At 51.6% G+C, this 26350-nt stretch overlaps 1 protein-coding gene across 7 annotated transcripts in view; it reads right to left on the bottom strand.

The window, feature by feature from the left end:
* Positions 1-6289: 6289 nt before the first annotated feature.
* Positions 6290-26350, bottom strand: part of PLEKHA7 (pleckstrin homology domain containing A7) — a 203528-nt gene continuing 183467 nt past the window's right edge. For 3 of the 7 annotated variants that reach the window (XM_077286559.1, XM_077286564.1, XM_077286566.1), the window contains 4 exons: positions 17032-17193; positions 16631-16764; positions 16399-16541; positions 8173-8404 (listed from right to left, as the gene is read on the bottom strand). In XM_077286559.1, the coding sequence (XP_077142674.1) occupies positions 8322-8404; positions 16399-16541; positions 16631-16764; positions 17032-17193 (522 nt within the window). In that variant the 3' untranslated portion in view covers positions 8173-8321. Of the gene's footprint in view, positions 6937-8172; positions 8405-16398; positions 16542-16630; positions 16765-17031; positions 17194-26350 lie in introns of those variants that run through there. The other 4 variants (XM_077286563.1, XM_077286565.1, XM_077286562.1 and 1 more) reach the window with 3 other exon arrangements.

Genomic DNA, 26350 nt, shown 5'->3' with positions numbered 1-26350 from the left:
ATCTGTCTCCTTGAGGATCTTTTTTTGAATTCTTAAAATAACCCTTCAGCTCTGATACAAAGTGTCTCTGGATGTTACTAATGCACAGACTCCATACCTGACCCCTGCTGCCTCGGCTCCCAAACACGTGGCCCTTCCTGTGTCCAAAATGGCCGCTACAGCCACATGGGGCCTGAGGGAGTCAGAGCCTCTGTTCCCAGCGCTGAGGAGGCCAGGGATGTGGCCGAGATGTCACTACACTCCCATTTCAGGCGCAGAGGACGTGTTGTGTACAGGGTCTGTGCAATAGAACGTGGGATGGATTAGTGTTCGTCGCTCCACTCTTCCAGACACGGACCCTTTCCTGATTTCTTATTTTGAGAGGTGGTGAATGTGGGGGCGCAGTGCATCCTTTGCGGTCGGAGTGCTGTGTGCTCTGGGGTTCAGCAGGAATATTGCAGCAAATGTTTATTGGACAGAATATTTGAAACAGGAGCCAGATGGCAGAACTCGGTGGATTGTCTGCAGCACAGAGTGTTTCAGCATAGTGGTGAGATGATGTGTGTATGGAGACCTCTGATTGAAAGAATGAGATGGGCAGGAGCTTGGCAGTGCCAATTGTGTATGGGGGCAAGGCTGCCAGCGGGGTGCGCGGTTGTCACCGTCCGGATGTGTTCAGGTTCGGGACGTGTCCTCGATTCTTCAAACATGTAAGAAAATGGCAGAAACCTCATCCTGTGGTGTGTATGGAGCGGGCGCCAATCTCTGACGGCGGCGTTTAAGGCACGCGCAGTTGTGCTGCCCATTGTTATAGCCACCAGGGGTCTTCAGAAGGACCGCGGCAGCCATGTTTGTGCTCCATTCAGGCTCAGCCACAGCCTTCACTTCCTAGGAGACGTCACTTTTCGCTGTATACCGCTATTATACATAGAACAGACGATTGCAGGTTCAAGTCTCCTAGAATAAAATAGTGATTCCTGCGCCCCCATTTCCACCATGAAAAACAAAGCAAAAATCTAAATCCATTTGTCATCGTCGTGCTGGTAAAAGTCCGATCATCTTGTAAAACGCGATCCTCACAGTAAACTCCTTAAAGAGAAACAAATCAAACTCCAGAATTGCTGTTCTGTTGCACCGCCCCGAGAAATGAAAAGCGACTCTGGCCACCAATTAACGGAAAACCACCGAGGAATCGCGACACTTTTTGTATAAAACCATTTGGATTGTTTTTTCACCTTTCTGCTGTATTTTATACTGTAATATCTAAGGAAGGGGTTAATGAACCTGGTGCTTTGGCCATGGCAGTGCAGAGTCTGAACCTCATGCAGGGTCAGGAGGCCGAGTCCAGGGGGCTTCACCGCGACTGGTGAATTGCAGGTAAGACGTCATGGTGTAGCCTCCCCACCATTAGCGATGCCTGCTGAGCCGCATCCCGTAATGTGCCGGATGTACCACGTGTCAGACACAACTCAGGTGCTGCTGTCTCTGGTCTGTAGGGAAGCCGGGGGCCTGTGATCTGGGTGTCGGAGGGTATCCCTGGGGGCCAGAGGGTAGCTCGGGGGGCCGTGACACGGGTCTCTAGGAGCGCTGGAGGGTATCCCTGGGGGCCAGAGGGTAGCTCAGGGGCCATGACACGGGTCTCTAGGAGCGCATCGCTGGATGCCAGAGGGTTGCTCGGGGGCCGTGCCACGGGTCTCTAGGAGCACTGGAGGGTATCCCTGGGGGCCAGAGGGTAGCTTGGGGGCCATGACACGGGACTCTAGGAGCGCTGGGGGCCAGAGGGTAGCTTGGGGGCTGTGCCACGGGTCTCTAGGAGCACTGGAGGGTATCCCTGGGAGCCAGAGGGTGGCTCGGCTGTGACACAGGTCTCTAGGAGCGCTGGAGGGTCCCCTGGGGGCCGTGACACAGGACTGGCATATTTTCCTGGCTCAGGGCTCTTTGTACTATGGATGTGTGCGGCCTTGTCGGCCTATGACCCCTCCCCCAGCGCAGGATCCGCCGAGCTTTACATCTTGTTTTCCGCCTGCAGTTTTGCGTTCGTGCCGTTATCACAGAACGCCTCTACACAACACGATTAAATATGCCCTTTAATAGATTTTTGGCTTTGAACTAAAAAAAATAAGTGAAGAAGTTTCCGTGGAAAGTTCATCTGAGTCGATTTAGTTCAGCAGCTCGGATAATAGTGAGAACTGCAGACGGGTCCGAGCCGATCAATCCGCCGGTTCAAACAGAATGGCGGCCGCTGTGATGTGCGCTCGTGTTCTGCCGCTTTGTACTCTGCCACTATGAAGACGCTTTCTTCTCGTCTGCATGTAAAAGTCAGGAGCCGCGCCAACTAAATCATTATTGTGGCTTCTGTGCCGAGTGCCCCCTGCCGAGGCCGCGATTACCAGTACAGGGGGCACATCTAGTGCTAATAACAGCATCTAATCTGGGCACAGCGCCGGCTGCCATCTTGTCTTCTGTTGGCACTTCTCGCTGAAGGGATCCAGTCCTGTTTGTTGGGGCTCCCTATAGAACATGAACATCGGAGGGGTCATCTGCCAAAATACAGAAGGCAAAACTTTATCCATGAAACCGTTTACTTCTAAACTGGTACAACCTGCAGTGTAAAGCATGGTGGTTCATTCTGTGATCGCGCTAAATGTTTAGGTCAGATGTAATTTTGTGGGGTTTTTTATCTTTATGATTTGTAAACGTCGCGTATCAATTAAAACCTCCTTTCTTTACACTGCAGGCTGCATCCAGAGAAGGAAAACACTCATAAAACGGCTTGAGTGAAAACCTCATTGTGCCCGTTTTAATTCTGCAGTTGTCAGATACACGGTGTGAATAGGATTGTACTTGTTCTAGCAGCAAGAAAACGCCTTCCCCCCCCCCCCATAGACGGCCGCCCCCCCCCCCAAGCGTCTGTCTCTCTCTCCCCTTCACAGGAGCGTCCCGTCTCAAAACCCCCCCCCCCCCACCACACAGGAGCGTCCCGTCGTCCTATGCTGCACCCACTGTGTTCAACCACCCCCTCCTCCGCCACATGCCCCTTCCCTCCATTATTCCATGTCCCCTCCTGTTCGCCCACTCCTCCCTCCTACATCTGCCCCCTCCGCCTGTTAAATGTCTTGGGAAACCTTAGGCCATGTGCACACGTTCAGGATGTTTAGCGTTTTTTTCGCGTTTTTTCGCTATAAAAACGCGAAAAAAACGCTAACATATGCCTCCTATTATTTACAGTGTATTCCGCATTTTTTGTGCAAATGTTGCGATTTTTTTCCGCGAAAAAATCACATCGCGGAAAAAAAAGCAACATGTTCATTAAAAATGTGGAATTGCGGGGATTCCGCACACCCAGGAGTGCATTGATCTGCTTACTTCCCGCACGGGGCTGTGCCCACCATGCGGGAAGTAAGCGGATTATATGCGGTTGGTACCCAGGGTGGAGGAGAGGAGGCTCTCCTCCACGGACTGGGCACCATATAATTGGTAAAAAAAAAAAGAATTAAAATAAAAAATAGTCCTATACTCACCCTCGATGTCTTCCCGCCTCTCAGCTGCACGCTGTCGCTTCGGTTCCTGTAGCTGGTGTGCGGTGAAGGACCTGCGATGACGTCACTGTCTTGTGATTGGTCGTGACCGCGACGTCATGGAAGGTCCTGCGTGCACACACCAGCTATAGGAAGAGGAACGGACGCCGCTGAGGAGATGTCTGGGTGAGTATAAGCATTTTTTTTATTTTTAAACATTCTATCTTTTACTATAGATGCTGCATAGGCAGCATCTATAGTAAAAAGTTGGTCACACTTGTCAAACAGTATGTTTGACAAGTGTGACCAACCTGTCAGTCAGTTTTCCAAGCGATGCTACAGATCGCTTGGAAAACTTTAGCATTCTGCAAGCTAATTACGCTTGCAGAATGCTAAAAAAAAATGCGAAAAAAACGGAAAAAAAAAATGTGGATTTCTTGCAGAAAATTTCCGGTTTTCTTCAGGAAATTTCTGCAAGAAATCCGGACGTGTGCACATACCCTTATGGTAGTCTGATCTTCACCCACAGGCCAAGGATCTTCTCTGCACAGAAGGTCTTGAAGTATGGCATGAGGTCAATGAAGAGGAAAGGGAAGTCCCGTAGAACGAGGCATAGTTAAATACTTATTTATTGCAAATTTATTAAAATCCAGACCTAGAGTAGACGAAGACGAGTTTCAGACTAAATGTCCTTAGTGATTGCAGGTTCTGAACTACACCAGACCGGACTATACAGGTCATGGCCTGGGGGGTGAAGCTCTAATTACTCCCCCACCATCTATCTTAGATTTTAACCCTTGTTGGTGAAGTTTCCCCATAGTCACCAATCCCTTTAACCCTTGTCATCTCTCCCACTGGTACATTGTTGACCACGTGTGGGATGGTGTGATGTTGCCAACAACGTGGAATTGACCTCTGTATTCTTGATATTTGGGAATGTCCACGTCCTTCACATGAGATGTCCTAGGTGTCTGCATATTAGAAGTGAACATCCAGCTCATATTATTGTTATACAAGGCAAATTCATTGGGTTTATCCATCCCATATTGGGAGATCGTCTATGTAGCGGCCGTAGCTCCTGACATGGGATGAAGGCCGGGATCACACGTGCGAGAAATACGTCCGAGTCTCGCATGTTAATACCCGGCACTGCCACCGGCACTCTAGAGCAGAGCGTGCGGCTCCATGTATTGCTATGCGGCCGCACGCTCCGCTCCTGAGTGCAGGCGGCAGGGCCGAGTATTAACATGCGAGACTCGGCCATATTTCTCGCATGTGTGATCCCGGCCGAAAACAGGTTATCTGTGCACAAAGAACTCCGATCTGGACATATATTAATTGACACTGCAAAAAACTGCCCCCCCACCCCATTATAAGAAAATGATTAATGGCTGAGGTAGATCTGTCAGATGGCGGTGAATGCAGGGATATAAAGAGACCACATCACATGTGACTATGGGGAAACTCCACCAACAAGGGTTAACATCAGATGGTGGGGGAGTCATTGGAGTTTCACCCTCTAGGGACATGAGGGATAGTTGTCCTAATTTAGCTGAGTGTCTGCAATGATGTTTAGTCTGAAACGCGTCTGTCTGGATTGTAATGGATTTTCAATGAAAAAAAAAAAGATCCCTTGCTTGATCATATCTTCCACCCCCTGTCCACCCTCCCCCGCTGTGCCGCCTTTCTCTGTTCACACTCCCCCCGCTGTGCCCTCTGTTCGCCCTCCTCTGCTGTGCCCCCGTTAGTCCTCTTCTGCTGTCCCCGCTCCTCTACTGTGCCCCCTCCCCCTGTCCACCCACCCCCTCCGCTGTGCCCCCTTCCCTGTCTGCACTCCCCCTTCCATCTGCACTCCCCCGCTGTGCCCCCTCCCTCTGTCCACCCACCCCCTCCCCCGCTGTGCCCCCCCCGTTCGCCCTCCTCTGCTGTGCCCCCCTCTGTTTGTCCTCCTCTGCTGTACCCTCTCCCTCTGTACGACCTACTCCACTGTGCCCCCTTCCTTTGTTTGCCCTCCCCTCCCCCCCCCCCCCTCTGACCTCCCCCCTTCTCCTGTTCACACACCCTAGACCACCACATCGGGGCTCCTCTGCTGAGCAGTAGGGGGTCTGTTGCTGCAGATGACCGGCCTCCAGTTCTGTTTTGCAGTATAAAGAATGGAGGATTTTGTTCTGGTTGGCAACATCTGGATTGAGGGGTCGGCGCGGCTCTGACCTCAGGTTCACGTTGAGATGGTGACCCCCTGAGGTGATAGTCAGACCCCTCTATTCTTGGGCTACTTTCACATTTCCGTCTTTTGCAGACCGTCACAATGCGTCGTTCTGTGTAAAAAACGCATCCTGCAAAGTTGCCTGCAGGAGCACATAGACTTGAATTACCGACGCATCGCGACGTATGGAGAAACGTTCCATGCGTCGGTATTTGGCGGGCCGTTGTATCAAAAAAACCTTCAAGGGAACGTTTTTTCGTACGTTGTCCTGCATTTTTTACTGCGCATTCCCGGCTGGAACTCCACCCCCTCCTCCCTGGGACTTTACAATGGGCAGCGGACGCGTTGAAACACTGTGTCCGCTGCTCATGTCACTCACAAACTTCCGTTGGTACGTCACTCTGACGCTTGGCGACGGCTGAGTACCGATGGAAATGTGAAAGAAGCCTTATGGGGCAGGTGCTGCAGTGTAAACCTGCGGGCAGTGAGGGGCACTGGCCGGATCCCATAGAGGGGACTGCAGAAAGAATTATGGATACAAACTGAGAAATGGGAGTCAGCCGACAGCTTGTGACTGACGAGAAGATTTTTGCATTTTCTTTATTCATCTCAATATATATATATTTTATAAATTCAAAAATATAGAATCTAATTTGGCAAAACGTAATAAAAGTGACGCCGGCAGCGCAGATCACAGCGCCCTCTAGAGCCGGGTCTTACACATCGATCTCCGGACACAGAAAATGCAAATCTCTAAGAAAATCCTCAGTGATAAACTTCAAACCACAGCAAACAGCGGCGTCCGGAGCCTCCGGGGAGGGAACACACAGCCCTAGGGTGACGAGTCACAAGGTATGCTGGGAGTTGTAGTGTGACCAGTTGAGCTCCAGGGTTATGATGTCATCATGATATCATCTGGAAGAAAGTTGGAACTTTCATGATCATCCAATCTAAAAAGTGCTGGAGGAGAAGGAGCCGCTCTATTCCGCCGCCAGGCTCTGCACCGCACACCTTCCGCTGTGTGTTAAGGCACTTGATGTGCAGAAGTCAGGAGGACCCTGCGCTCCGGAGGATGTGGAGGGGAGCCCCTCCAACAACCGGAAATTGTGTCCATTTTCTGAGGGGTGGGAAGCAGCAGAAACGCACATGGACCCCCAGAGGTGAGACATCAGCTCGGAGCATGGTGAACACCGCCACAGATGGGAACTGCTCAATGATCGTACACGGCGTGAGCTGAGGAAAGAGCAAGGGACAAAGTCAGAGACGAGACACCCCAGTGGCAAGACGGCAGCTACACCACTCCATGCAACCCGTCTAACGAGAAGCTTAAAGAGCATGTCCACAAAGGAAAAATACACATTTTTCTGAAAATACAGGATATTGCAGAGGTGAACCGCCCCTTCAGGCTTCCCGCCCAGGTCTCACTCTCCTACATGCAGCCTAGGTCTCATGCTCTCCTCCTTCCCGCCCAGGCCTTGCTCTCCTCCTTCCCGCCCAAGCCTCATGCTCTCCTCCTTCCCGCCCAGGCCTCACTCTCCTCCTTCCCGCCCAAGCCTCGCGCTCCCCTCCTTCCCGCTCAGGCCTCGCTCTCCTCCTTCCCGCCCAGGCCTCGCTCTCCTCCTTCCCGCCCAGGCCTCGCTCTCCTCGTTGCAGCCCAGGCCTCGCTCTCCTCGTTGCAGCCCAGGCCTCGCTCTCCTCGTTGCAGCCCAGGTCTTGCGCTCCTTCCCGCCCAGGCCTCGCTCTCCTCCTTCCCGCCCAGGCCTCGCTCGCGCTCCTTCCCGCCCAGGCCTCGCTCGCGCTCCTTCCCGCCCAGGCCTCGCTCGCGCTCCTTCCCGCCCAGGCCTCGCTCGCGCTCCTTCCCGCCCAGGCCTCGCTCCCCTCCTCGCTCAGGCCTCGCTCACCTCCTTTCCCACCCTGGCCTCGTTCTCCTCCTTCCCGCCCAGGCCACGCTCTCATCCTTCCCGCCCAGGTCTCGCGCTCCCCTCCTTTCCACCCAGGCCTCGCTCTCCTTCCAGCCCAGGTCTCGCGCTCACCTCCTTCCCGCCGAGGCCTCGCTCGCCTCCTTTCCGCCCAGCACAGGCTTGCGCTCCAGCGCCAAACACAACACGTCCATGCAGGCAAACACTGATCACATTCTCTGAGAGGAGGCAGCGGCAACTTTCCTCCTACATCGATAACAGGGTGCGGACGTTACTGGGTCTGCGCCTCGGTCACGGGTTGTGGACATTACAGGATCGGCGCTTCTCATGGTAACAGGGTGAGAACGTTATGGGGTCAGCGCCTCAGTTACGCTGTGTGAATGTTACGGGATTGGCGCCTCTTAAGGTAACTGGGTGAGGACCTTAGAGGGTCAGTGGCTCAGTCACAGTGCGAATATTACGGGGTCGGCGCCTCACGGGGTATGGACGTTATGGGGTCAGCGCCTCAGTTATGCGGTGCGGACGTTACAGGGTTGACTCCCCTCACGGTCATGGGGTGCGAGTGTAACCAGGTTAACGCACCCTCCTGCTACATGATGGGTGAGGCTCAGTGTCGGGCCTCACTGGTGCTCACTGCTTCCTCTCTACATCACACACATTACCCAGCATGCTCCACACCTCATTTTACGTCCGTGCTTCTCATACAATGGTGTAGTACATCCGACTGTGGAGGAGGGGAGCAGCTGGCCGGTGGGAGACGCACCCCAAGACCAGTGGTCCGGCTGCAAAGATCCACACAGAATTAGACAATCTGAGGCGTTATATAATACACCAGCAGAATAGTGAGTGCAGCTCTGGGGTATAATATAGGTTGTAACTAAGGATCAGTAATGTACGTACACAGTGACTGCACCAGCAGAATAGTGAGTGTAGCTCTGGAGTATAATACAGGATGTAACTCAGGATCAGTAATGTAATGTATGTACACAGTGTGAAGAGGGTGCAGCTGCCATCTTGGATATGGGGCATAATGCTGGCCTACCTGAGATTGGCCTGACTCCATTTTGTCTCATATCAGAATTCACCTTGTCATACGTCTGCAGGGACATGAGCACTCGTAGCTCCCACCTTTTTCCTACCTGAATGAAGACCCTTTAGTATGGTAATGGACTAGACCAGTGTAGCAGGCAGATGGCACTTCAAAGATGGAATGAGGAAGCCACGCCAGCTGGGAGCAAGGAGGTGCCTGCGGGCTCAATTAAAGCATACATGTCAGGTGGCTACAGGAGGACACGGCTATTGTCTTCCCAGCCAGACCGTCTCCAACATGAAATTATGAATTATGGACGCATCGTCCAAGGTACAGGCTCATAAAAAATATCCTCATAGTCCTGAAGAAATTGCGCATCTGACAGTGCAACTCCCGAGTCAGTGAGAGTTCTGGAACCTGAGATATAGAGATCAGCCTCCCACAGCGATCGAATGGGTCCAGGTTTGGTCTCTGTACGACAGGCAGAACAAACCACATGCGCTGGTACCGCCCGTGTACTGTTCCGATCATCCTGAGATAAGTTATTCCATTTATTAGTTATTGGGAATAGATCCTGCAGGGAAGCGGAAGGGTGGATATTCTTAGCCCACCCAGTTACAGGGGGGAGGGACACAGAAGGATTAAGAGCTGAGGACACATGGACAGTGAGACACAACAGAAGAAGATGATAAAATAAGGAACGGCATATGCCAGCCAGAGGGGAGCAAGCACATGCTTTTTGGGGGCTGCCCGGTAACTTTAAGTCTTGTACCTGTGGAACGCAGAGCTCCCCGGCCTCCACAAGCGACCTTCAACCTGGTAAATTGACCTCCAGCTTTATACCTCTAAGCCTTGTACTATTTTTGTTATATTTTACTCTGACTGTAACTCTTTGTATATTTTTACTGTATATTTCTTGTAATTATCTAGTGCGCCCTTAAGGCAATTAAACCATAAATTAATTTTGGGCTGATCCTTTTAATCTGATTGCGAATCTTAGAATACACAGCGTGGGTAACAGGGCAGTCTCCCCGGCGGCCATTTGCTCTAGGTGCAGGTCCCTTATTGACCTGAGAGACAAAGGGGGCGCCGGAGAACTGTGCCTGTGTAGTTACGTCAGGGATTGGTGACGTGGGAGGAACCAGTTTCCTTCACATTGGTGGCAGCGTGGTGGGATCAGAGTAATAGTGTGCGTGGGACCCCTACTCCCAGACACTAAAGACTACCAGCGGTAACTTTCACTGCTGGGGTCTTAAGGTCAGCCCAGCACTAGACGATCAGAGTGTAGATATAATAAGTTGTGTTTAAGGTCAGGGTTACAGCTGTGTCCAGAGGTTCCAAAGATGGCGGAGGGCACCAGGAGTGCGGTGAGGGCGCAGGCCAGTGCTATGGTCTGAGGATGTTGTGGTGGACGGTACCGTTCAAGGCGAGGGGGAGCTCAGCCAGGACTCCCCAAGGAGCCAGCCACCTGTGCTTAGTCCCGCAGGGGACTACCCACCCCAGCCTGTCCACATCAGCGGCCCTTGTTGCAGCGGCAGTGGCACGTCTCGAAGCGGGTAACGAAGACGCCTATGTGAAACTCATGGCCGCTGCAGAGAAAGCAGTGGAGCGAGAGCGGGCAGAACGCCGTGAAGCTGCGGAGCAAGCAGCGGCAGAGAGAACAGCGGAGCGCCAGCACCGACTGGGGATGGCTCAACACGGGCTCCCCCCTGGACGTCCCAACACCACCAGAGTCCAAGGCTTCCAAAGTCCGGGCCGAGGACTTCCCTCTGCTTGAGAAGGATGGAGACCTGGATTCCTTCCTGCAGGCCTTTGAAAGGACCTGCCTCCAACACCATCTGGCCCTGGATCAGTGGGCAAGATACCTGACCCCCCGTTTGAGGGGTGTCCCTGGAAGTTTTGGGGGACGGAGCAGGACTACAACAGCATCAAGCAGGCCCTGATCCAGCACTACAACCTCACCCCGGAGTCCTACCGCAAGGAGTTCCGGAGCCTGCAGTGGGGCCCAAAGGACACCTGGACTGACCACATGCGGGCGTTGCCGAGAGCTGCAGAGCACTGGACCTCGGGTCTAGCGCTCACCACCCGCCAGGAGGTCCAGGAACTGTTCGTCACGGAGCAGTTATTATGGAACTGCTACAGCCACCCTGGCAGACGAGTATGCCAATAACAGGGCGCCTGAGCCGAAGAAGCCTGCCAGCAGCACCTGGAGAGGGGGGAAGCCCAATCCTGCCGGTTTCCCCAGCCCCCAGAGTACAAGGGATGTACCCCCCGCTGCCCTCTCCAGGCCAGGCGCAGAACCCAGACATTGTCATCACTGCAACCAGCCGGGACACTTCAAGGCTGCGTGTCCCCAGCGTCATAAGGCCCTATCCCTGTCCCAGAAACCGTCCACTGTTTTATGTGTGGGAGGAGGTGGTGGGCGGTCCCTGGACAATTACCAACCCGTCACCATCGGCCGCTCAGCGGTCATGGGACTGCGGGACACAGGCGCTGAACGAACCCTGGTATGTCCTGAGGTGGTGTCCCCTTAAGACTTGGTACCAGGGAAAACCCTTTCCATCTCCGGAATTGGAAGCGTGGAACCGGCGCTGCCTGTCGCCAAGGTGTTTTTGGACTGGGGCGCCGGGAGGGGAATGCGGGAGGTGGGAGTAATGCCAAATATTCCTGCCAATGTGTTACTTGGGACCGATTTGGAGTAGCTAGTATCTCAGTATGTGGCCACTGAACCACCATCTTCAGCTCCCAAAGAATGTCATGACTCTACTGTGAATGCCGATGTTGATGTGTTGAATGTGCCTCCAACAGTGGAGGAGGGAGTGAAACCTGATGGTAATCCATGCACTGACACCCCACACACAGGGCTCACAGTGAGGACAGGTGAGGAGACTGTAGGGGAGAGATCAGAGGAGGAGGGAGGGGCTGCTATGGGCAGTGTAGGGCCCCTAAGTGAATCCAGCCTGCTGAGTCTAGGGCCTCTGCAGGAAGAGGAACAGGCCATGGGGGGAGGGGGCGTCCCGGGAGAGGAGCCACCAGGGCAGGAGTTCCCCACACCCAGGATGTCAGGGAAGTCTGCCTGACCCGGCGACTAGGTCAGGAGCCGAGGGGAAGCAGGCACTACCCGTGGGCACAGCGGTCGTAGCTGCTGTCACCAGGACTGGGAGCGCCGGAGCCCAAGGAGCCTCGCAGAGGTCAGACGGCGTCCCCCTCTCCGACCAAGTGGCTGCCGAGTCAGACAGCGGCTAGGAGACAGATCCCTGGGAGCTGACAGCGGATGTGGCAGTGGCGTTCATTCTTGCTACATCTAGTCAGGGATTTCAGGCAGCGTTGGAAGCTGACGCTAGCCTGAAAGCTCTGAAGGAGCAGGCGGCACAGCCTCTCGGGGAGTCAGACCGCGAGCGGGTGGTCTGGGACCAGGGACGGCTGTACCGGGTAAAGGTCCAGCAGGGTTCACCGTAGGCATGGCCCAGGGATCGACAGTGGTACCCTATCCGTTCAGGGCGGAATTGTTGCGGATAGCACACGAGATTCCCTTGGCCGGACACCTAGGGATCGCTAAAACCAGGGCCATGCTAGCGCAGCATTTCTACTGGCCTGGAATGAGGACCGAGGTAATTGCCTACTGCCGTTCGTGTGACACCTGTCAGAGGGTGGGGAAGGCGGGGCGGCACCCCAAAGCCCCACTGGTAACTCTGCCCATCATTGAAGAGCCTTTCTCAAGGGTGGCTGTGGATCTCATTGGACTTCTGTCCACACCCTACCGCTCCGGAAAATGCTTTATATTAACGCTAGTGGACTATGCCACCTGGTACCTGGAGGCGGTAGCTTTGTTGTCCATTCGGGCTGACAGTGGCCACTGCCTTACTGGAGATCATCTCCAGAGTGGGGTTTCCCCAGGAAAAGCTCAGCGACCGAGGGACCCAGTTTGTCACAGCTGATGGAGTCTCTCTGTAAGCAGATACAGGTGCAACATCTGGTAGCCAGCCCGTATCACCCACAGACCAATGGCCTGTGTGAGCGGTTCAATGGCACCTTAAAGCAGATGCTTAAGATGTTGGTTGACTCCCATGGGAGAGACTGGGAGCGGTATCTCCCACACCTTCTATTTGCCTACCGAGAGGTTCCACAGGCCTCAACGGGGTTCTCCCCCTTTGAGCTCTTGTATGGGCGACGTGAACGGCGGCCCCTTGCTCTAGTGAAGGAAGCATGGGAAGGAGATTTGGCCACCCCTGGAGTGTCGGTCATTGAGTATGTCGTGCGCTTCCAGGACAGAATGACGGCCTTGACACTGCTGGGCAACATGGCCCAGGCCCAAGCTGAGCAGAAGCGGTGGTACGACCAGAATGCTTGTGAGAGGACGTACCAGGTGGGTCAAAAGGTGTGGGTACTGGTCCCCGTACCACAAAACAAGCTTCAGGTGGCCTGGGAGGGTTCATACCTCGTGCACCAGCAGCTCAACGTCGTCACCTATCTGGTCACCCTGGACCACACCCGTGGAAGGAGGAAGGCCTTCCACATGAACATGATGAAGGCACATCATGAGCGGGAGGCTTGTGCCCACCCAGTGTGCAACCTTCCCGAGGAAGGTGAGGTAGAAACCCTCCTGGATCTACTCACCCAAGACGGGTGGATCCATCGAGGATGTGGGGGTTGGCCACCAGCTCTCGGAGGACCAACGTTCCCAGCTGGGGGTGACCCTACACCCCTTTTGGGAGCTGTTCAGCAGCCTGCCCAGAAGGACTGAGGCAGCTGTCCATGAGGTGGACACCGGCAATCACCCCCCAATCCAGCGTTCAGCATATCGGGTCTCTCTCGAGGTGCAGCAGCACATGCGCCAAGAGATAGACGAGATGCTGAAGCTGGCGGTGATCCAAGCGTCCAACAGCGCGTGGGCTTCGCCTGTAGTCCTCGTCCCTAAAAAGGACCGAACTACGCGGTTCTGCGTGGACTTCCCGGGGCTCAACGCTGTGACGGTCACCGATGCGTACCCAATGCCGCGCATCGATGACCTCGATCAGCTGGCCGGGGTCAAGTACCTGACCATCATGGATCTGAGCAGGTGATATTGGCAGATTCCCCTGACCCCTAAGGCATGGGAACGCTCTGCCTTTATCACCCCATTTGGACTGTACGAGTCCACGGTGATGCCCTTCGGCATGAAGAATGCCCCTGCCACTTTTCAGCGGATGGTCAACACGCTGCTCGAGGGACTGGAAGGGTATGCGACCGCATACCTGGATGACATTGCCATCTTCAGTCCCACTTGGGAGGATCACCTAGAGCACCTGGCGCAGGTGCATGGGCGAATCCAGCGAGCTGGCTTGACCATTAAGCCGGAAATATGCCAGCTGGGTATGAGTGAGGTCCACTACCTGGGACACCGGGTAGGTGGGGGAGCTCTGAAGCCAGAGCCCGGGAAGGTGGATGCCATCGCATCCTGGCCCACCCCCAGGACCAAGAAGCAGGTGAAGTCCTTCTTGGGGACTGCCGGGTACTATAGGAGGTTTGTTCCACACTATAGTACCCTGGCCAAACCCCTGACGGACCTCACCAAGAAGAAGCTGCCCGTCCCAGTTGACTGGACAGTCACCTTTTCAGGCACTCAAAACCGCCCTTTCTACCTCTCCTGTACTACAGGCAGCCGACTTCATGCGGCCGTTCGTAGTACAGACTGACACCAGCGACTTTGGCCCCGGGGCTGCGCTCAGCCAGGTCGACACTACGGGCCATGAACACCCCGTTTTGTACCTGAGCCGGAAGCTCCTGCCGAGGGAAGTGGCCTATTCCACGATCGAGAAGGAATGTCTAGCAATTGCATGGGCCCTGCAGCATCTGCAGCCATACTTGTACGGATGCCAATTCACCGTGGAAACAGACCACAACCCCCTCAGCTGGTTACACACGGTCTCTGAGACGAAAGGGAGGTTGCTACGCTGGAGCTTCGCTCTCCAGCAGTATCACTTCACCATTCGCCACCGAAGAGGCAGAGACAATGGTAACGCTGATGGGTTGTCCCGGCAAGGAGAAGGTGCGGAAGGGTGCATGGGGGAACACAGGAATGAGCTACCCCCTAGCGCCCTCTAAAGCAGGGAGGTGTGATGAGGGAGTAGCTTAATTTTGGCCTCCTATCTGAGATTGGCCTGACTCCTATTTGTCTCATATCAGAATTCACCTTGTCACACGTCTGCAGGGACATGAGCACTCCTAGCCCCCACCTTTTTCCTACCTGAATGAAGACCCTTTAGTATGGTAATGGACTAGATCAGTGTAGCAGGCAGATGGCACTTCAAAGATGGAATGAGGAAGCCACGCCAGCTGGGAGCAAGGAGGTGCCTGCGGGCTCAATTAAAGCATACATGTCAGGTGGCTACAGGAGGACACGGCTATTGTCTTCCCAGCCAGACCGTCTCCAACATGAAATTATGAATTATGGACGCATCGTCCAAGGTACAGGCTCATAAAAAATATCCTCATAGTCCTGAAGAAATTGCGCATCTGACAGTGCAACTCCCGGGTCAGTGAGAGTTCTGGAACCTGAGATATAGAGATCAGCCTCCCACAGCGATTGAATGGGTCCAGGTTTAGTCTCTGTACGACTGGCAGAACAAACCACATGCGCTGGTAAAGCCCGCGTACTGATCCGACCATCCTGAGAGAAGTTATTCCATTTATTAGTTATTGGGAATAGATCCTGCAGGGAAGCGGAAGGGTGGATATTCTTAGCCCACCCAGTTACAGGGGGGAGGGACACAGAAGGATTAAGAGCTGAGGACACATGGACAGTGAGACACAACAGAAGAAGATGATGATAAAATAAGGAACAGGGCATATGCCAGCCAGAGGGGAGCAAGCACATGCTTTTTGGAGGCTGCCCGGTAACTTTAAGTCTTGTACCTGTGGAACGCAGAGCTCCCCGGCCTCCACAAGCGACCTTCAACCTGGTAAATTGACCTCCAGCTTTATACCTCTAAGCCTTGTACTTTTATTGTTATATTTTACTCTGACTGTAACTCTTGGTATATTTTTACTGTATATTTCTTGTAATTATTTAGTGCGCCCTTAAGGCAATTAAACCATAAATTAATTTTGGGCTGATCCTTTTATTCTGATTGTGAATCTTAGAATACCCAGCATGGATAACAGGGCAGTCACCCCGGCGACCATTTGCTCTAGGTGCAGGTCCCTTATTTACCTGAGAGACAAAGGGGGCGCCAGAGAGCTGTGCCTGTGTAGTTACGTCACGGATTGGTGATGTGGGAGGAACCAGTTTCCTTCACACACAGTGACTGCACCAGCAGAATAGCGAGTGCAGCTCTGGGGTATAATACAGGATGTAACTCAGGATCAGTAATGTAATTTGTGACTGCACCAGCAGGATAGTGAGTGCAGCTCTGGGGTAGAATATAGGATGTAACTCAGGATCAGTAATGTAATATATATACACAGTGACTGCACCAGCAGAATAGTGAGTGCAGCTCTGGAGTATAATACAGGAGGTAACTCAGGATCAGCAATGTAATGTATACAGTGACTGCACCAGCAGAATAGTGAGTGCAGCTCTGGGGCATAATACAGGATGTGACTCAGGATGAGTAATGTATGTACACAGTGACTGCACCAGCAGAATAGTGAGTGCAGCTCTGGAGTATAATACAGGATGTAACTCAGGATTAGTAATGTAATGTATGTACACAGTGATTGCACCAGCAGAGTAGTGAGTGCACCTCTGCAGTAAGTTTCTGTTACCTGCCACTTGTTTGCTTCGCTGTGAGGCCTCAGAAGCGAGGGCGTATGAGATGGTTATCATCCTCTCCTGCTCTTGCATCTGCAGGTCGAGGTCTGCTGGAGCCGTTTCTTCTGGAAGTGCCGCCGGCTGTAGGTTGTGGACACTGCGGAGGATAAGAGATATGAGCTGGACGGTTTTGGATTAATGACGAGAAGTAACTTGGGGAATGTGAGGAAGTTTTGTGGCAATGACCTGGATCGGGTCAGGATGTTCTTGATCTTCTCCACCCTCCGGTATCTCGCCTCCTGCTCCTCTCTGCTCGGAGGGTCCTCTGGGTCTAAGTCTACGTATCTCTCTGGAATTTCCACCTTGTCCGGTGTCGATAACTGTGAATGAGAAAAGTGACCGCTGCTGAGAACTGCGGACACATCGTCTTTTGACATTGTGGAAATTGAGCTTTTGAGGGAATGGCAGCCATTCTCACGACACCAGAAGAACTGATTTAACACAGAGATTACGAGGGTTAGGGGACCGCATGTTGTCCTGGGAAACAACTACTGGATGGCGACATTGTGATGGGACAGCCTCTGCAGCAGAGGAAGACTTCATGGGAGGAGGAAGGCCAGAATCTCGCACTCCAGGGGATCTCTTACCTCTTTGCTGATGTCCAGGTCGTAGTCCTGGGGCTCCAGGTCCAGCTCGGTGACGTGAATGGCCCTGGCATGCACCCATTCTTGATCTTCCTTCTCTCGGTCCTCCACGTCCCGCGCCGCCTTCTCTAGTAGCTGGAAATCAAAGTCCTGCTCTCGTTTCCACTGACAACGGACATAAAACGCGTTAATCATCTGCCCTCCCATTCTGAACAGCCATTTTCAGTCACCAGCACCGCACATGCACAGGACGTCCCCTGCGGAGCAGTCAGCGCCTGCGGATCAGTCAGTGCAGAGAGGTCAGTGCAGGGCCATCATCGCCTGCGGAGCAGTGAGTGCAGGGCCGTCAGCACCTGCGGAGCAGTCAGTGCAGGGCCGTCAGCGCCTGCGGAGCAGTGAGTGCAGGGCCGTCAGCGCCTGCGGAGCAGTGAGTGCAGGGCCGTCAGCGCCTGCGAAGCAGTCAGTGCAGGGCCGTCAGCGCCTGCGGAGCAGTCAGTGTAGGGCCGTCAGCGCCTGCGGAGCAGTCAGTGCAGGGCCATCAGCACTTGCGGAGCAGCTAGTGCAGCACGGTCAGCGCCTGCGGAGCAGTCAGTGTAGGGCCGTCAGCGCCTGCGGAGCAGTCAGTGCAGGGCCATCAGCACCTGTGGAGCAGCTAGTGCAGCACGGTCAGCGCCTGCGGAGCAGTCGGTGCAGGGTGGTCAGCGCCTGCGGAGCAGTCAGCGCCTGAGGAGCAGTCAGTGCAGGGCCGTCAGCGCCTGCGGAGCAGTCAGTAAAGAGCCCTCAGAGCCTGCGGAGCAGTCAGTGCAGAGCGGTCAGCGCCTGCGGAGCAGTCAGTGCAGGGCCACCAGCGTCTGCGGAGCGGTCAGTGAAGAGCCGTCAGAGCCTGCGGAGCAGTCAGTGCAGGGCCGTCAGCGCCTGCGCAGCAGCTAGTGCAGCACAGTCAGCACCTGTGGAGCAGTCAGTGCAGGGCGGTCAGTGCCTGCGGAGCAGTCAGTGCAGGATGGTTAGTGCCTGCGGAGCAGTCAGTGCAGAGCAGACAACGCCTGCGGAGCAATCAGTGCATGGCGGTCAGCGCCTGCGGAGCAGTCAGTGCAGAGCGGTCAGCGCCTGCGGAGCAGTCAGTGCAGGGCGGTCAGCGACTGCGGAGCAACCAGTGCAGAGCGGTCAGCGCCTGCGGAGCAATCAGTGCAGAGCGGTCAGCGCCTGTGGAGCAGTCAGTGCAGAGCGACTAACGCCTGTGGAGCAGTCAGTGCACGGCGGTCAGGACCTGCAGAGCAGTCAGTGGGGTTGTCACTTATCTCTGCTGCATCTACCCGCAGGGGTACAGCCATGTGGAGGGCGGAGAGGGACGCTGACAACACATATGGGAGCTGGCCCTGGAAAGAGACAGAACTCCAAAATTTCTGGAGGGAAGAGGGCAACTGAACCGGATCTGGGGGGACTCTGCACCGGACTATAGATCCCATACAGTCCTCCGGCACTGTGCAGCCTCCCTCCAACCTTCACCCTCCTGCAGCTTGGCCTCAGATTTTATTTAGAGAAATTTTTTTTAAAAGATAAGGAAATGAAAGTCAGGAAATTTGTTTTCCAAATTCCAACACAAAATTATAAAAAAAAAGTTTTAAAAAAATCATGCAAAGGGTTAAAGAGAGCAATCCTGAGGGGGCAGATACATGGGGGGATCTTATCAAACCCAAGTATAATGCATTGTGGACACGTGTGTGTGTGTGTGTGTGTGTGTGTGTGTGTGTGTGTGTATATGTATGTATATACACTGTGTTCCAAATTATTATGCAAATTGGATTTAAGTGTCAAAGATTTAAGGGTATGTTCACACGATCCTGATTTCAATCCTTTTTTTTTCAGGACAAAAACCGCAGCTCTTGGCAGAAAACGCAGGTGCGTTTTTTGTGCGGTTTTGGTGCGTTTTTGGTGCGGTTTTTAGTGCGGTTTTTTATGCAGTTTTCTCTGCAAATTGTCTGTGTTTGACACAAATAAAGCTTTAACTGCAGTGGGGGAAAAAAAAAAAAAAGAAATGATGTAATTTCCTTGTCCAACCCTTTTCTTCTTCCATCCTCCATTTTGGGACTAAACACCAAAATGAGTGGACGTGTTTTGAATGACAGCGCTCCGCGTTTTGCGCCGCATGCGTCACTGCAGCGCACGCATCCGGGCGCAGAGGACGCAGCAAGTTGCATTTTTGCTGCGTCCAAAATCAATCAAAAAAAGGACGCATGCGGCACAAAACGCAGCGTTGTGCATGCGTTTTGCTGCGTTTTACTTTGCGTTGTGTGTTGCGGCGCCGACGCTGCGGCGCACAACGCAAATGTGAACATAGCCTAAGTGCCACGTGCCACGTATTTCAGTGCCACGTATTTCAGTGCCACGTATTTCAGTGCCACGTGCCACGTATTTAAGTGCCACGTATTTCAGTGCCACGTGCCACGTATTTAAGTGCCACGTGCCACGTATTTCAGTGCCACGTATTTCAGTGCCACGTATTTAAGTGCCACGTGCCACGTATTTAAGTGCCATGTGCCACGTATCACGTATTTCAGTGCCACATATTTCAGTGCCACGTGCCACGTATTTAAGTGACACGTATCACGTATTTAAGTGCCACGTGCCACGTATTTAAGTGCCACGTGCCACGTATTTCAGTGCCACGTGCCACGTATTTAAGTGCCACGTGCCACGTATTTCAGTGCCACGTGCCACGTATTTAAGTGCCACGTGCCACGTATTTCAGTGCCACGTATTTCAGTGCCACGTATTTCAGTGCCACGTGCCACGTATTTAAGTGCCACGTATTTCAGTGCCACGTATTTAAGTGCCACGTGCCACATATTTCAGTGCCACGTGCCACGTATTTCAGTGCCACGTGCCACGTATTTAAGTGCCACGTATTTAAGTGCCATGTGCCACGTATCACGTATTTCAGTGCCACGTATTTAAGTGCCACGTGCCACGTATTTAAGTGACACGTGTCACGTATTTAAGTGACACGTATCACGTATAAGTGACACGTGTCACGTATTTAAGTGCCACGTATTTAAGTGCCACGTATCCCACGAAGATTTTCCATGGAGAACAGACACATCCAGAGATATGTCTGCTCTCCACGGATGCAGCAACACACTGACAGGAGCCATAGTTCCTGTCGGTGTGTCACTGCGCATGCGCGAGCGAGTTTACCGGCGGTCATTGACCCCGGCACTCTCGCTTAACGGCAGTGCTGCGTGGGAAAGTTCAACGCAGCTGTACTGCTGTTAACCGAGACGCCGGAGCCATTGAGCTCCGGGACAGTACGCGATACACTGCTAGGAGCTTCGCTCCTGGCAGTGTATCGCCGGAGAGCAGCCGATCGGCGTGGGACACTCGTTTTATGGATTCTGCGGACAGGGAGTATGGATTTGGTTTATTATTTTGTGATTTTTTCCTGGAGGATCGAGGGCTTCGCCTACAAGTGTGCTGTTGGTGAGTATATACTCTGTGTTATGTGTTGTATGTACTGTACTGTGTGTCATGTATGTGTATTGTGTGTAGGTGTTTGGTGTAACTTTACCATTGTGCTAAGTCGCCGGACACAGGGACAACTCTCCCATCCTAATACCGGATGGGAGTAGTAGTCCCATACGGCGACTTAGCACAATGGTGGCACTAGCGTCGCATGGGGACACGCGCGCACACACACACACACACACACACACACACACACACACACACACACGCACACACATACCAAATCAATCAAACGGCCGACACGATCCCCATGCGCCGGTATGCCTCCATGTCTCTCCGCCCACGCACTTCCGGCCCCGCACTTCCGCCGGCTTCCCCGCACTTCCGGCTGCAGCGGTTCTGCACAACAAACCGCAGTAAAACCCGCAGATATATTTTTGATCTGCGGGTTTTACTGCGATTTTGACCTCACAATGGAGGTCTATGGGTACAGAACCGCTGCGGTTTAGGAAAAAGAAGTGACATGCTCCTTCTTTTTTCCCGCACCGATTCACCGCGGCTTTTTGAGGGAAATTCAGGACCGTGTGCACAGCGGTTCCTGTTTTCCATAGGGGTACATTGTAATGTACCCTGCATGGAAAACAGCTGCGGAACCGCAGCGGCAAAACCGCTGCGGTTCTGCAGTAAAAAACGCACTGTGTGAACATGGCCTAATTGTTTTGTTTTTCAAATAAACTCATGCATGGTATTGTGTCTCAGGGCTCAATGGATCACTGAAATCAATCTTAAACACATGTGATAATTAGTTTAGAAAAAGGATCTCTCTGCTGCTGAAAAGCATCAAATAGTGCAATGCATTGGTCAAGAGATGAAAACATTAGATATTTCCCGAAAACTTAAACATGATCATCGTACTGTTAAGAGATTTGTGGCTGTATCTGACCACAAATGTGTTTGTCCCGATAAAAGCAAAATGAGGAAGATTTCTGCCAGGCAAGTTCATCGGATTAAGAGAGCAGCTGCTAAAAAGCCATTACAAACCAGCAAACAGATATTTGAAGCTGCAGGTGTGTTTGGAGTCCCTCGAACCTCAAGGTGTAGGATCCTTCAAAGGCTTGCTGTGGTGCATAAACCTACTATTCGGCCACTCCTAAACAGTGTTCACAAGCAGAAACGATTGCAGTTGGTCCAGACATACATGAAGTCTAATTTTCAAACAGTCTTGTTTACTGATGAGTGTCGAGCGACCCTGGATGGTCCAGATGGATGGAGTATTGGATGGTTGTGGATGGCCACCATGTCCCAACAAGGCTGCGACATCAGCAAGGAGGAGGAGGAGTCATGTTTTGGGCCGGAATCATGGGGAAACAGCGGGTAGGGAACTTTAAGGCTCCTGAAGGTGTGAAAATTACCTCTGCAAAGTATATAGAGTTTCTGACAACTTTCTTCCATGGTCTAAAAAGCAGAAACGTACCTTCAGGAGCAAAATCATCTTAATGCTGACAATGCACCATCTCATGCTGCAAAGAACACCTCTGAGTCATTGGCTGCTATGGGCATAAAAGGAGATAAACTCATGGTGTGGCCACCATCTTCCCCTGACCTCAACCCTATAGAGAACCTTTGGAGTATCATCAAGCAAAAGATCTATGAGGGTGGGAGGCAGTTCACATGAAAACAGCAGCTCTGGGAGGCTATTCTGACTTCATGCAAAGAAATACAAGCAGAAAATCTCCAAAAACTCACAAGTTCAATGGATGCAAGAATTGTGAAGGTGATATCAAAGAAGGGGTCCTATGTTAACATGTAACTTGGCCTGTTAGGATGTTTTGGAGTTAAATGGCTTTTTTGTTCAGTGAATGTGACCTCCTAATGCTGCAAATTCCACAAATGAGCATTTTCAGTTCTTTAAAACATATCAAATGTTTAGAAATTCTACTGTGCCTAATAGTTTGGAACAGTGCATTTTGAGTTTTCATTACTTTTGGAGATTATACTGTTATCATTGGAAGGTTTCTTCAATAAAATTTGATGTATACTCTAACGGGTGATGACTTTATTAGACTGACTGTCATTTGCACCGACCATTTAGGAAAATCCGAGAAAAATGTTATTTGCTTAATAATTTGGAACATAGTGTATGTGTGTATACAGTGTGTATTATATATATATAATTGTTTAAGGGGTACTTCCGTCTTTCTGTCTGCAACTTCCGTCACGGAAATCCCGTGTCGCTGATTGGTCTCGCCAGTTGCCTGTCATGGCTACCGCGACCAATCAGCGACGGGCACAGTCCGATTAATCCCTCCCTACTCCCCGCAGTCAGTGCCCGGCGCCCGCATACTGCCCTCCATTCACCGCTCACAAAGGGTTAATGCCAGCGGTAACGGACAGCGCTATGCCGCGGGTAACGTTACCGCTGCTATTAACCCTGTGTGTCCCCAACTTTTTACTATTGATGCTGCCTATGCAGCGTCAATAGTAAAAACATCTAATGTTAAAAATAAAAAAAAAACAACAAAAAACCTGCTATACTCACCCTCCGTAGTCCGACGATGCGCTCGTGGCTGCCGCCATCTTCCGTTACCAGAGACCGCTAAGTCATCTGGGTAATTTCGCAATGCATCCTGGGAACGGAAGATGGCGGCAGCCGCGCGCATAGGGACAGCTTGGCTGGATCCCAGGGGGTGAGTATATAACTATTTTTTGTTGTAATTATCTTTTTTTAACACGGATGTGTGCCCACACTGCTATATACTACGTGGGCAGTGTTATATAGCGCGTGGGCTGCGTTATATACAGCGTGGCTGCTATATACTACGTGGCCAATGTTAAATACTACGTGGCCAGTGTTAGATACTATGTGGGCTGTGTTATGTACTGCGTGGCCTGTGCTATATATTACGTGGCCACTGTTATATACTGCATGTCCTGTGTTATATACTGCGTGGCTGCTATATACTGCGTGGGCTGTGTTATATACTATTTGGGCTGTGTTATATACTGCGTGGCCACTGTTATATATTGCGTGGCCTGTATTAACGCATCGGGTATTCTACAATATGTATGTATATAGCAGCCACATAGTATATAGCACAGGCCACGTAGTATTTGTCTGCTATATACTACATGGCTCCTATATACTACGTGGCCTGTGCTATATACTATGTGGCTGCTATGTACATACATACATATTCTATAATACCCGATGCGTTAGAATCGGGCCACCATCTACATGTGGAATTATCATCTACCAGCCACATGTGGAATTATATACTTAACAAAAAAGTGTGAAACAACTGAAATTATGTCTTATATTCTAGGTTCTTCAAAGTAGCCACCTTTCTGCTGTAATATTGGTGCTGATCCGTTATGACACTAGCAAAAGTACCAATACCTGGTATACAAACAACAGTATCACTGTGCTTGATTGGCAGCAAACTCGCCTGACCTTAACCCTATAGAGAATGTATGTGTTGGATGTGTTGGGGTAGCACGGTGGCGCAGTGGATAACACAGCAGCCTTGCAGCGCTGGAGTCCTGGGCTCAAGCCCCACTAAGGACAACATCTGCAAAGAGTTTGTATGTTCTCTCCGTGTTTGCGTGGGTTTTCTCCGGGTACTCCGGTTTCCTCCCACATTTCAAAGACATACTGATAGGGAATTTAGATTGTGAGCCCCAACGGAGACAGCGACGATAATGTGTGCAAAACTGTAAAGAGCTGCGGAATATGTTAGCGCTATATAAAAAATAAAGATTATTATTATTATGTGTATTTCCAGAGGAAGATGACACCAGACCCAACAATGCAGAAGAGCTGAAGGCTGCTATCAAAGCAACCTGGGCTTCCATAACCCCTCAGCAGTGCCACGCTACTACCTCTTGAAGCTAATCAAGAGTGTGCAAGGCAGTCATCAAAGCTAAAGGTGGCTACTTTGAAGAAACTACAATATAGGACATAACCAAAAAGTGAGAAACAACTGAAATTAAGTATATAATTCCACATGTGTTAATTCATAGTTTTGATACCTTCAGTGTGAATTTACAATTTTCATAGTCATGAAAATACAGAAAAATCTTTAAATGAGAAGGTGTGTCCAAACTTTTGGTCTGTACTGTGTATATATATCTATATATATAATTGTCTAAGGGTTTTTCCGTCTGTCTGTCTGTCCCGTTTACTCATTCTCTGATTGGTCGAGGCCCAGGCGACGGGCCTCGTATTTTCATAGTCATGAAAATACAGAAAAATCTTTAAATGAGAAGGTGTGTCCAAACTTTTGGTCTGTACTGTGTATATATATCTATATATATATAATTGTCTAAGGGTTTTTCCGTCTGTCTGTCTGTCCCGTTTACTCATTCTCTGATTGGTCGAGGCCCAGCGACGGGCATAGCATGGCGACGATGATGTCATAATGGAAATCCCGCGTCTCTGGTCGAGGCCTGGCGGCCTCGACCAATCAATCAGCGACGGGCACAGTATCGACGTAGATGTCATAATGGTTGCCATGGCGACCATGATGTCATAAAGGTTGCCTCGACCAATCAGCGACGGGCACAGCATGGCGACGATGATGTCATAAAGGTTGTCTCGACCAATCAGCGACGGGCACAGTATCGACGTAGATGTCATAATGGTTGCCATGGCGACCATGATGTCGTAAAGGTTGCCTCGACCAATCAGCGACGGGCACAGTCTGCCGCGAATTCTGGAATCATCATTGTCCATATACTACGGGGACATGCATATTCTAGAATACCCGATGCGTTCGAATCGGGCCACAATCTACAGTGCCTACAAGTAGTATTCAACCCCCTGCAGATTTAGCAGGTTTAATAAGATGCAAATAAGTTAGAGCCTTCAAACTTCAAACAAGAGCAGGATTTATTAACAGATGCATAAATCTTACAAACCAAAAAGTTTTGTTGCTCAGTTAAATTTTTAGAAATTTTAAACATAAAAGTGTGGGTCAATTATTATTCAACCCCTAGGTTTAATATTTTGTGGAATAACCTTTGTTTGCAATTACAGCTAATAATCGTCTTTTTTAAGACCTGATCAGGCCGGCACAGGTCTCTGGAGTTATCTTGGCCCACTCCTCCATGCAGATCTTCTCCAAGTTATCTAGGTTCTTTGGGTGTCTCATGTGGACTTTAATCTTGAGCTCCTTCCACAAGTTTTCAATTGGGTTAAGGTCAGGAGACTGACTAGGCCACTGCAACACCTTAATTTTTTGCCTCTTGAACCAGGCCTTGGTTTTCTTGGCTGTGTGCTTTGGGTCGTTGTCTTGTTGGAAGATGAAATGACGACCCATCTTAAGATCCTTGATGGAGGAGCGGAGGTTCTTGGCCAAAATCTCCAGGTAGGCCGTGCTATCCATCTTCCCATGGATGCGGACCAGATGGCCAGGCCCCTTGGCTGAGAAACAGCCCCACAGCATGATGCTGCCACCACCATGCTTGACTGTAGGGATGGTATTCTTGGGGTCGTATGCAGTGCCATCCAGTCTCCAAACGTCACGTGTGTGGTTGGCACCAAAGATCTCGATCTTGGTCTCATCAGACCAGAGAACCTTGAACCAGTCAGTCTCAGAGTCCTCCAAGTGATCATGAGCAAACTGTAGACGAGCCTTGACATGACGCTTTGAAAGTAAAGGTACCTTAGGGGCTCGTCTGGAACGGAGACCATTGCGGTGGAGTACGTTACTTATGGTATTGACTGAAACCAATGTCCCCACTGCCATGAGATCTTCCCGGAGCTCCTTCTGTGTTGTCCTTGGGTTAGCCTTGACTCTTCGGACAAGCCTGGCCTCGGCACGGGAGGAAACTTTCAAAGGCTGTCCAGGCCGTGGAAGGC

This window comes from Ranitomeya variabilis, chromosome 2 (assembly GCF_051348905.1).
Source record: "Ranitomeya variabilis isolate aRanVar5 chromosome 2, aRanVar5.hap1, whole genome shotgun sequence".
Classification (NCBI taxonomy): Eukaryota; Metazoa; Chordata; class Amphibia; order Anura; family Dendrobatidae; genus Ranitomeya; species Ranitomeya variabilis.
Note: the sequence above shows the minus strand (reverse complement) of the source record. Positions and strands in the feature narration are given on the sequence as shown.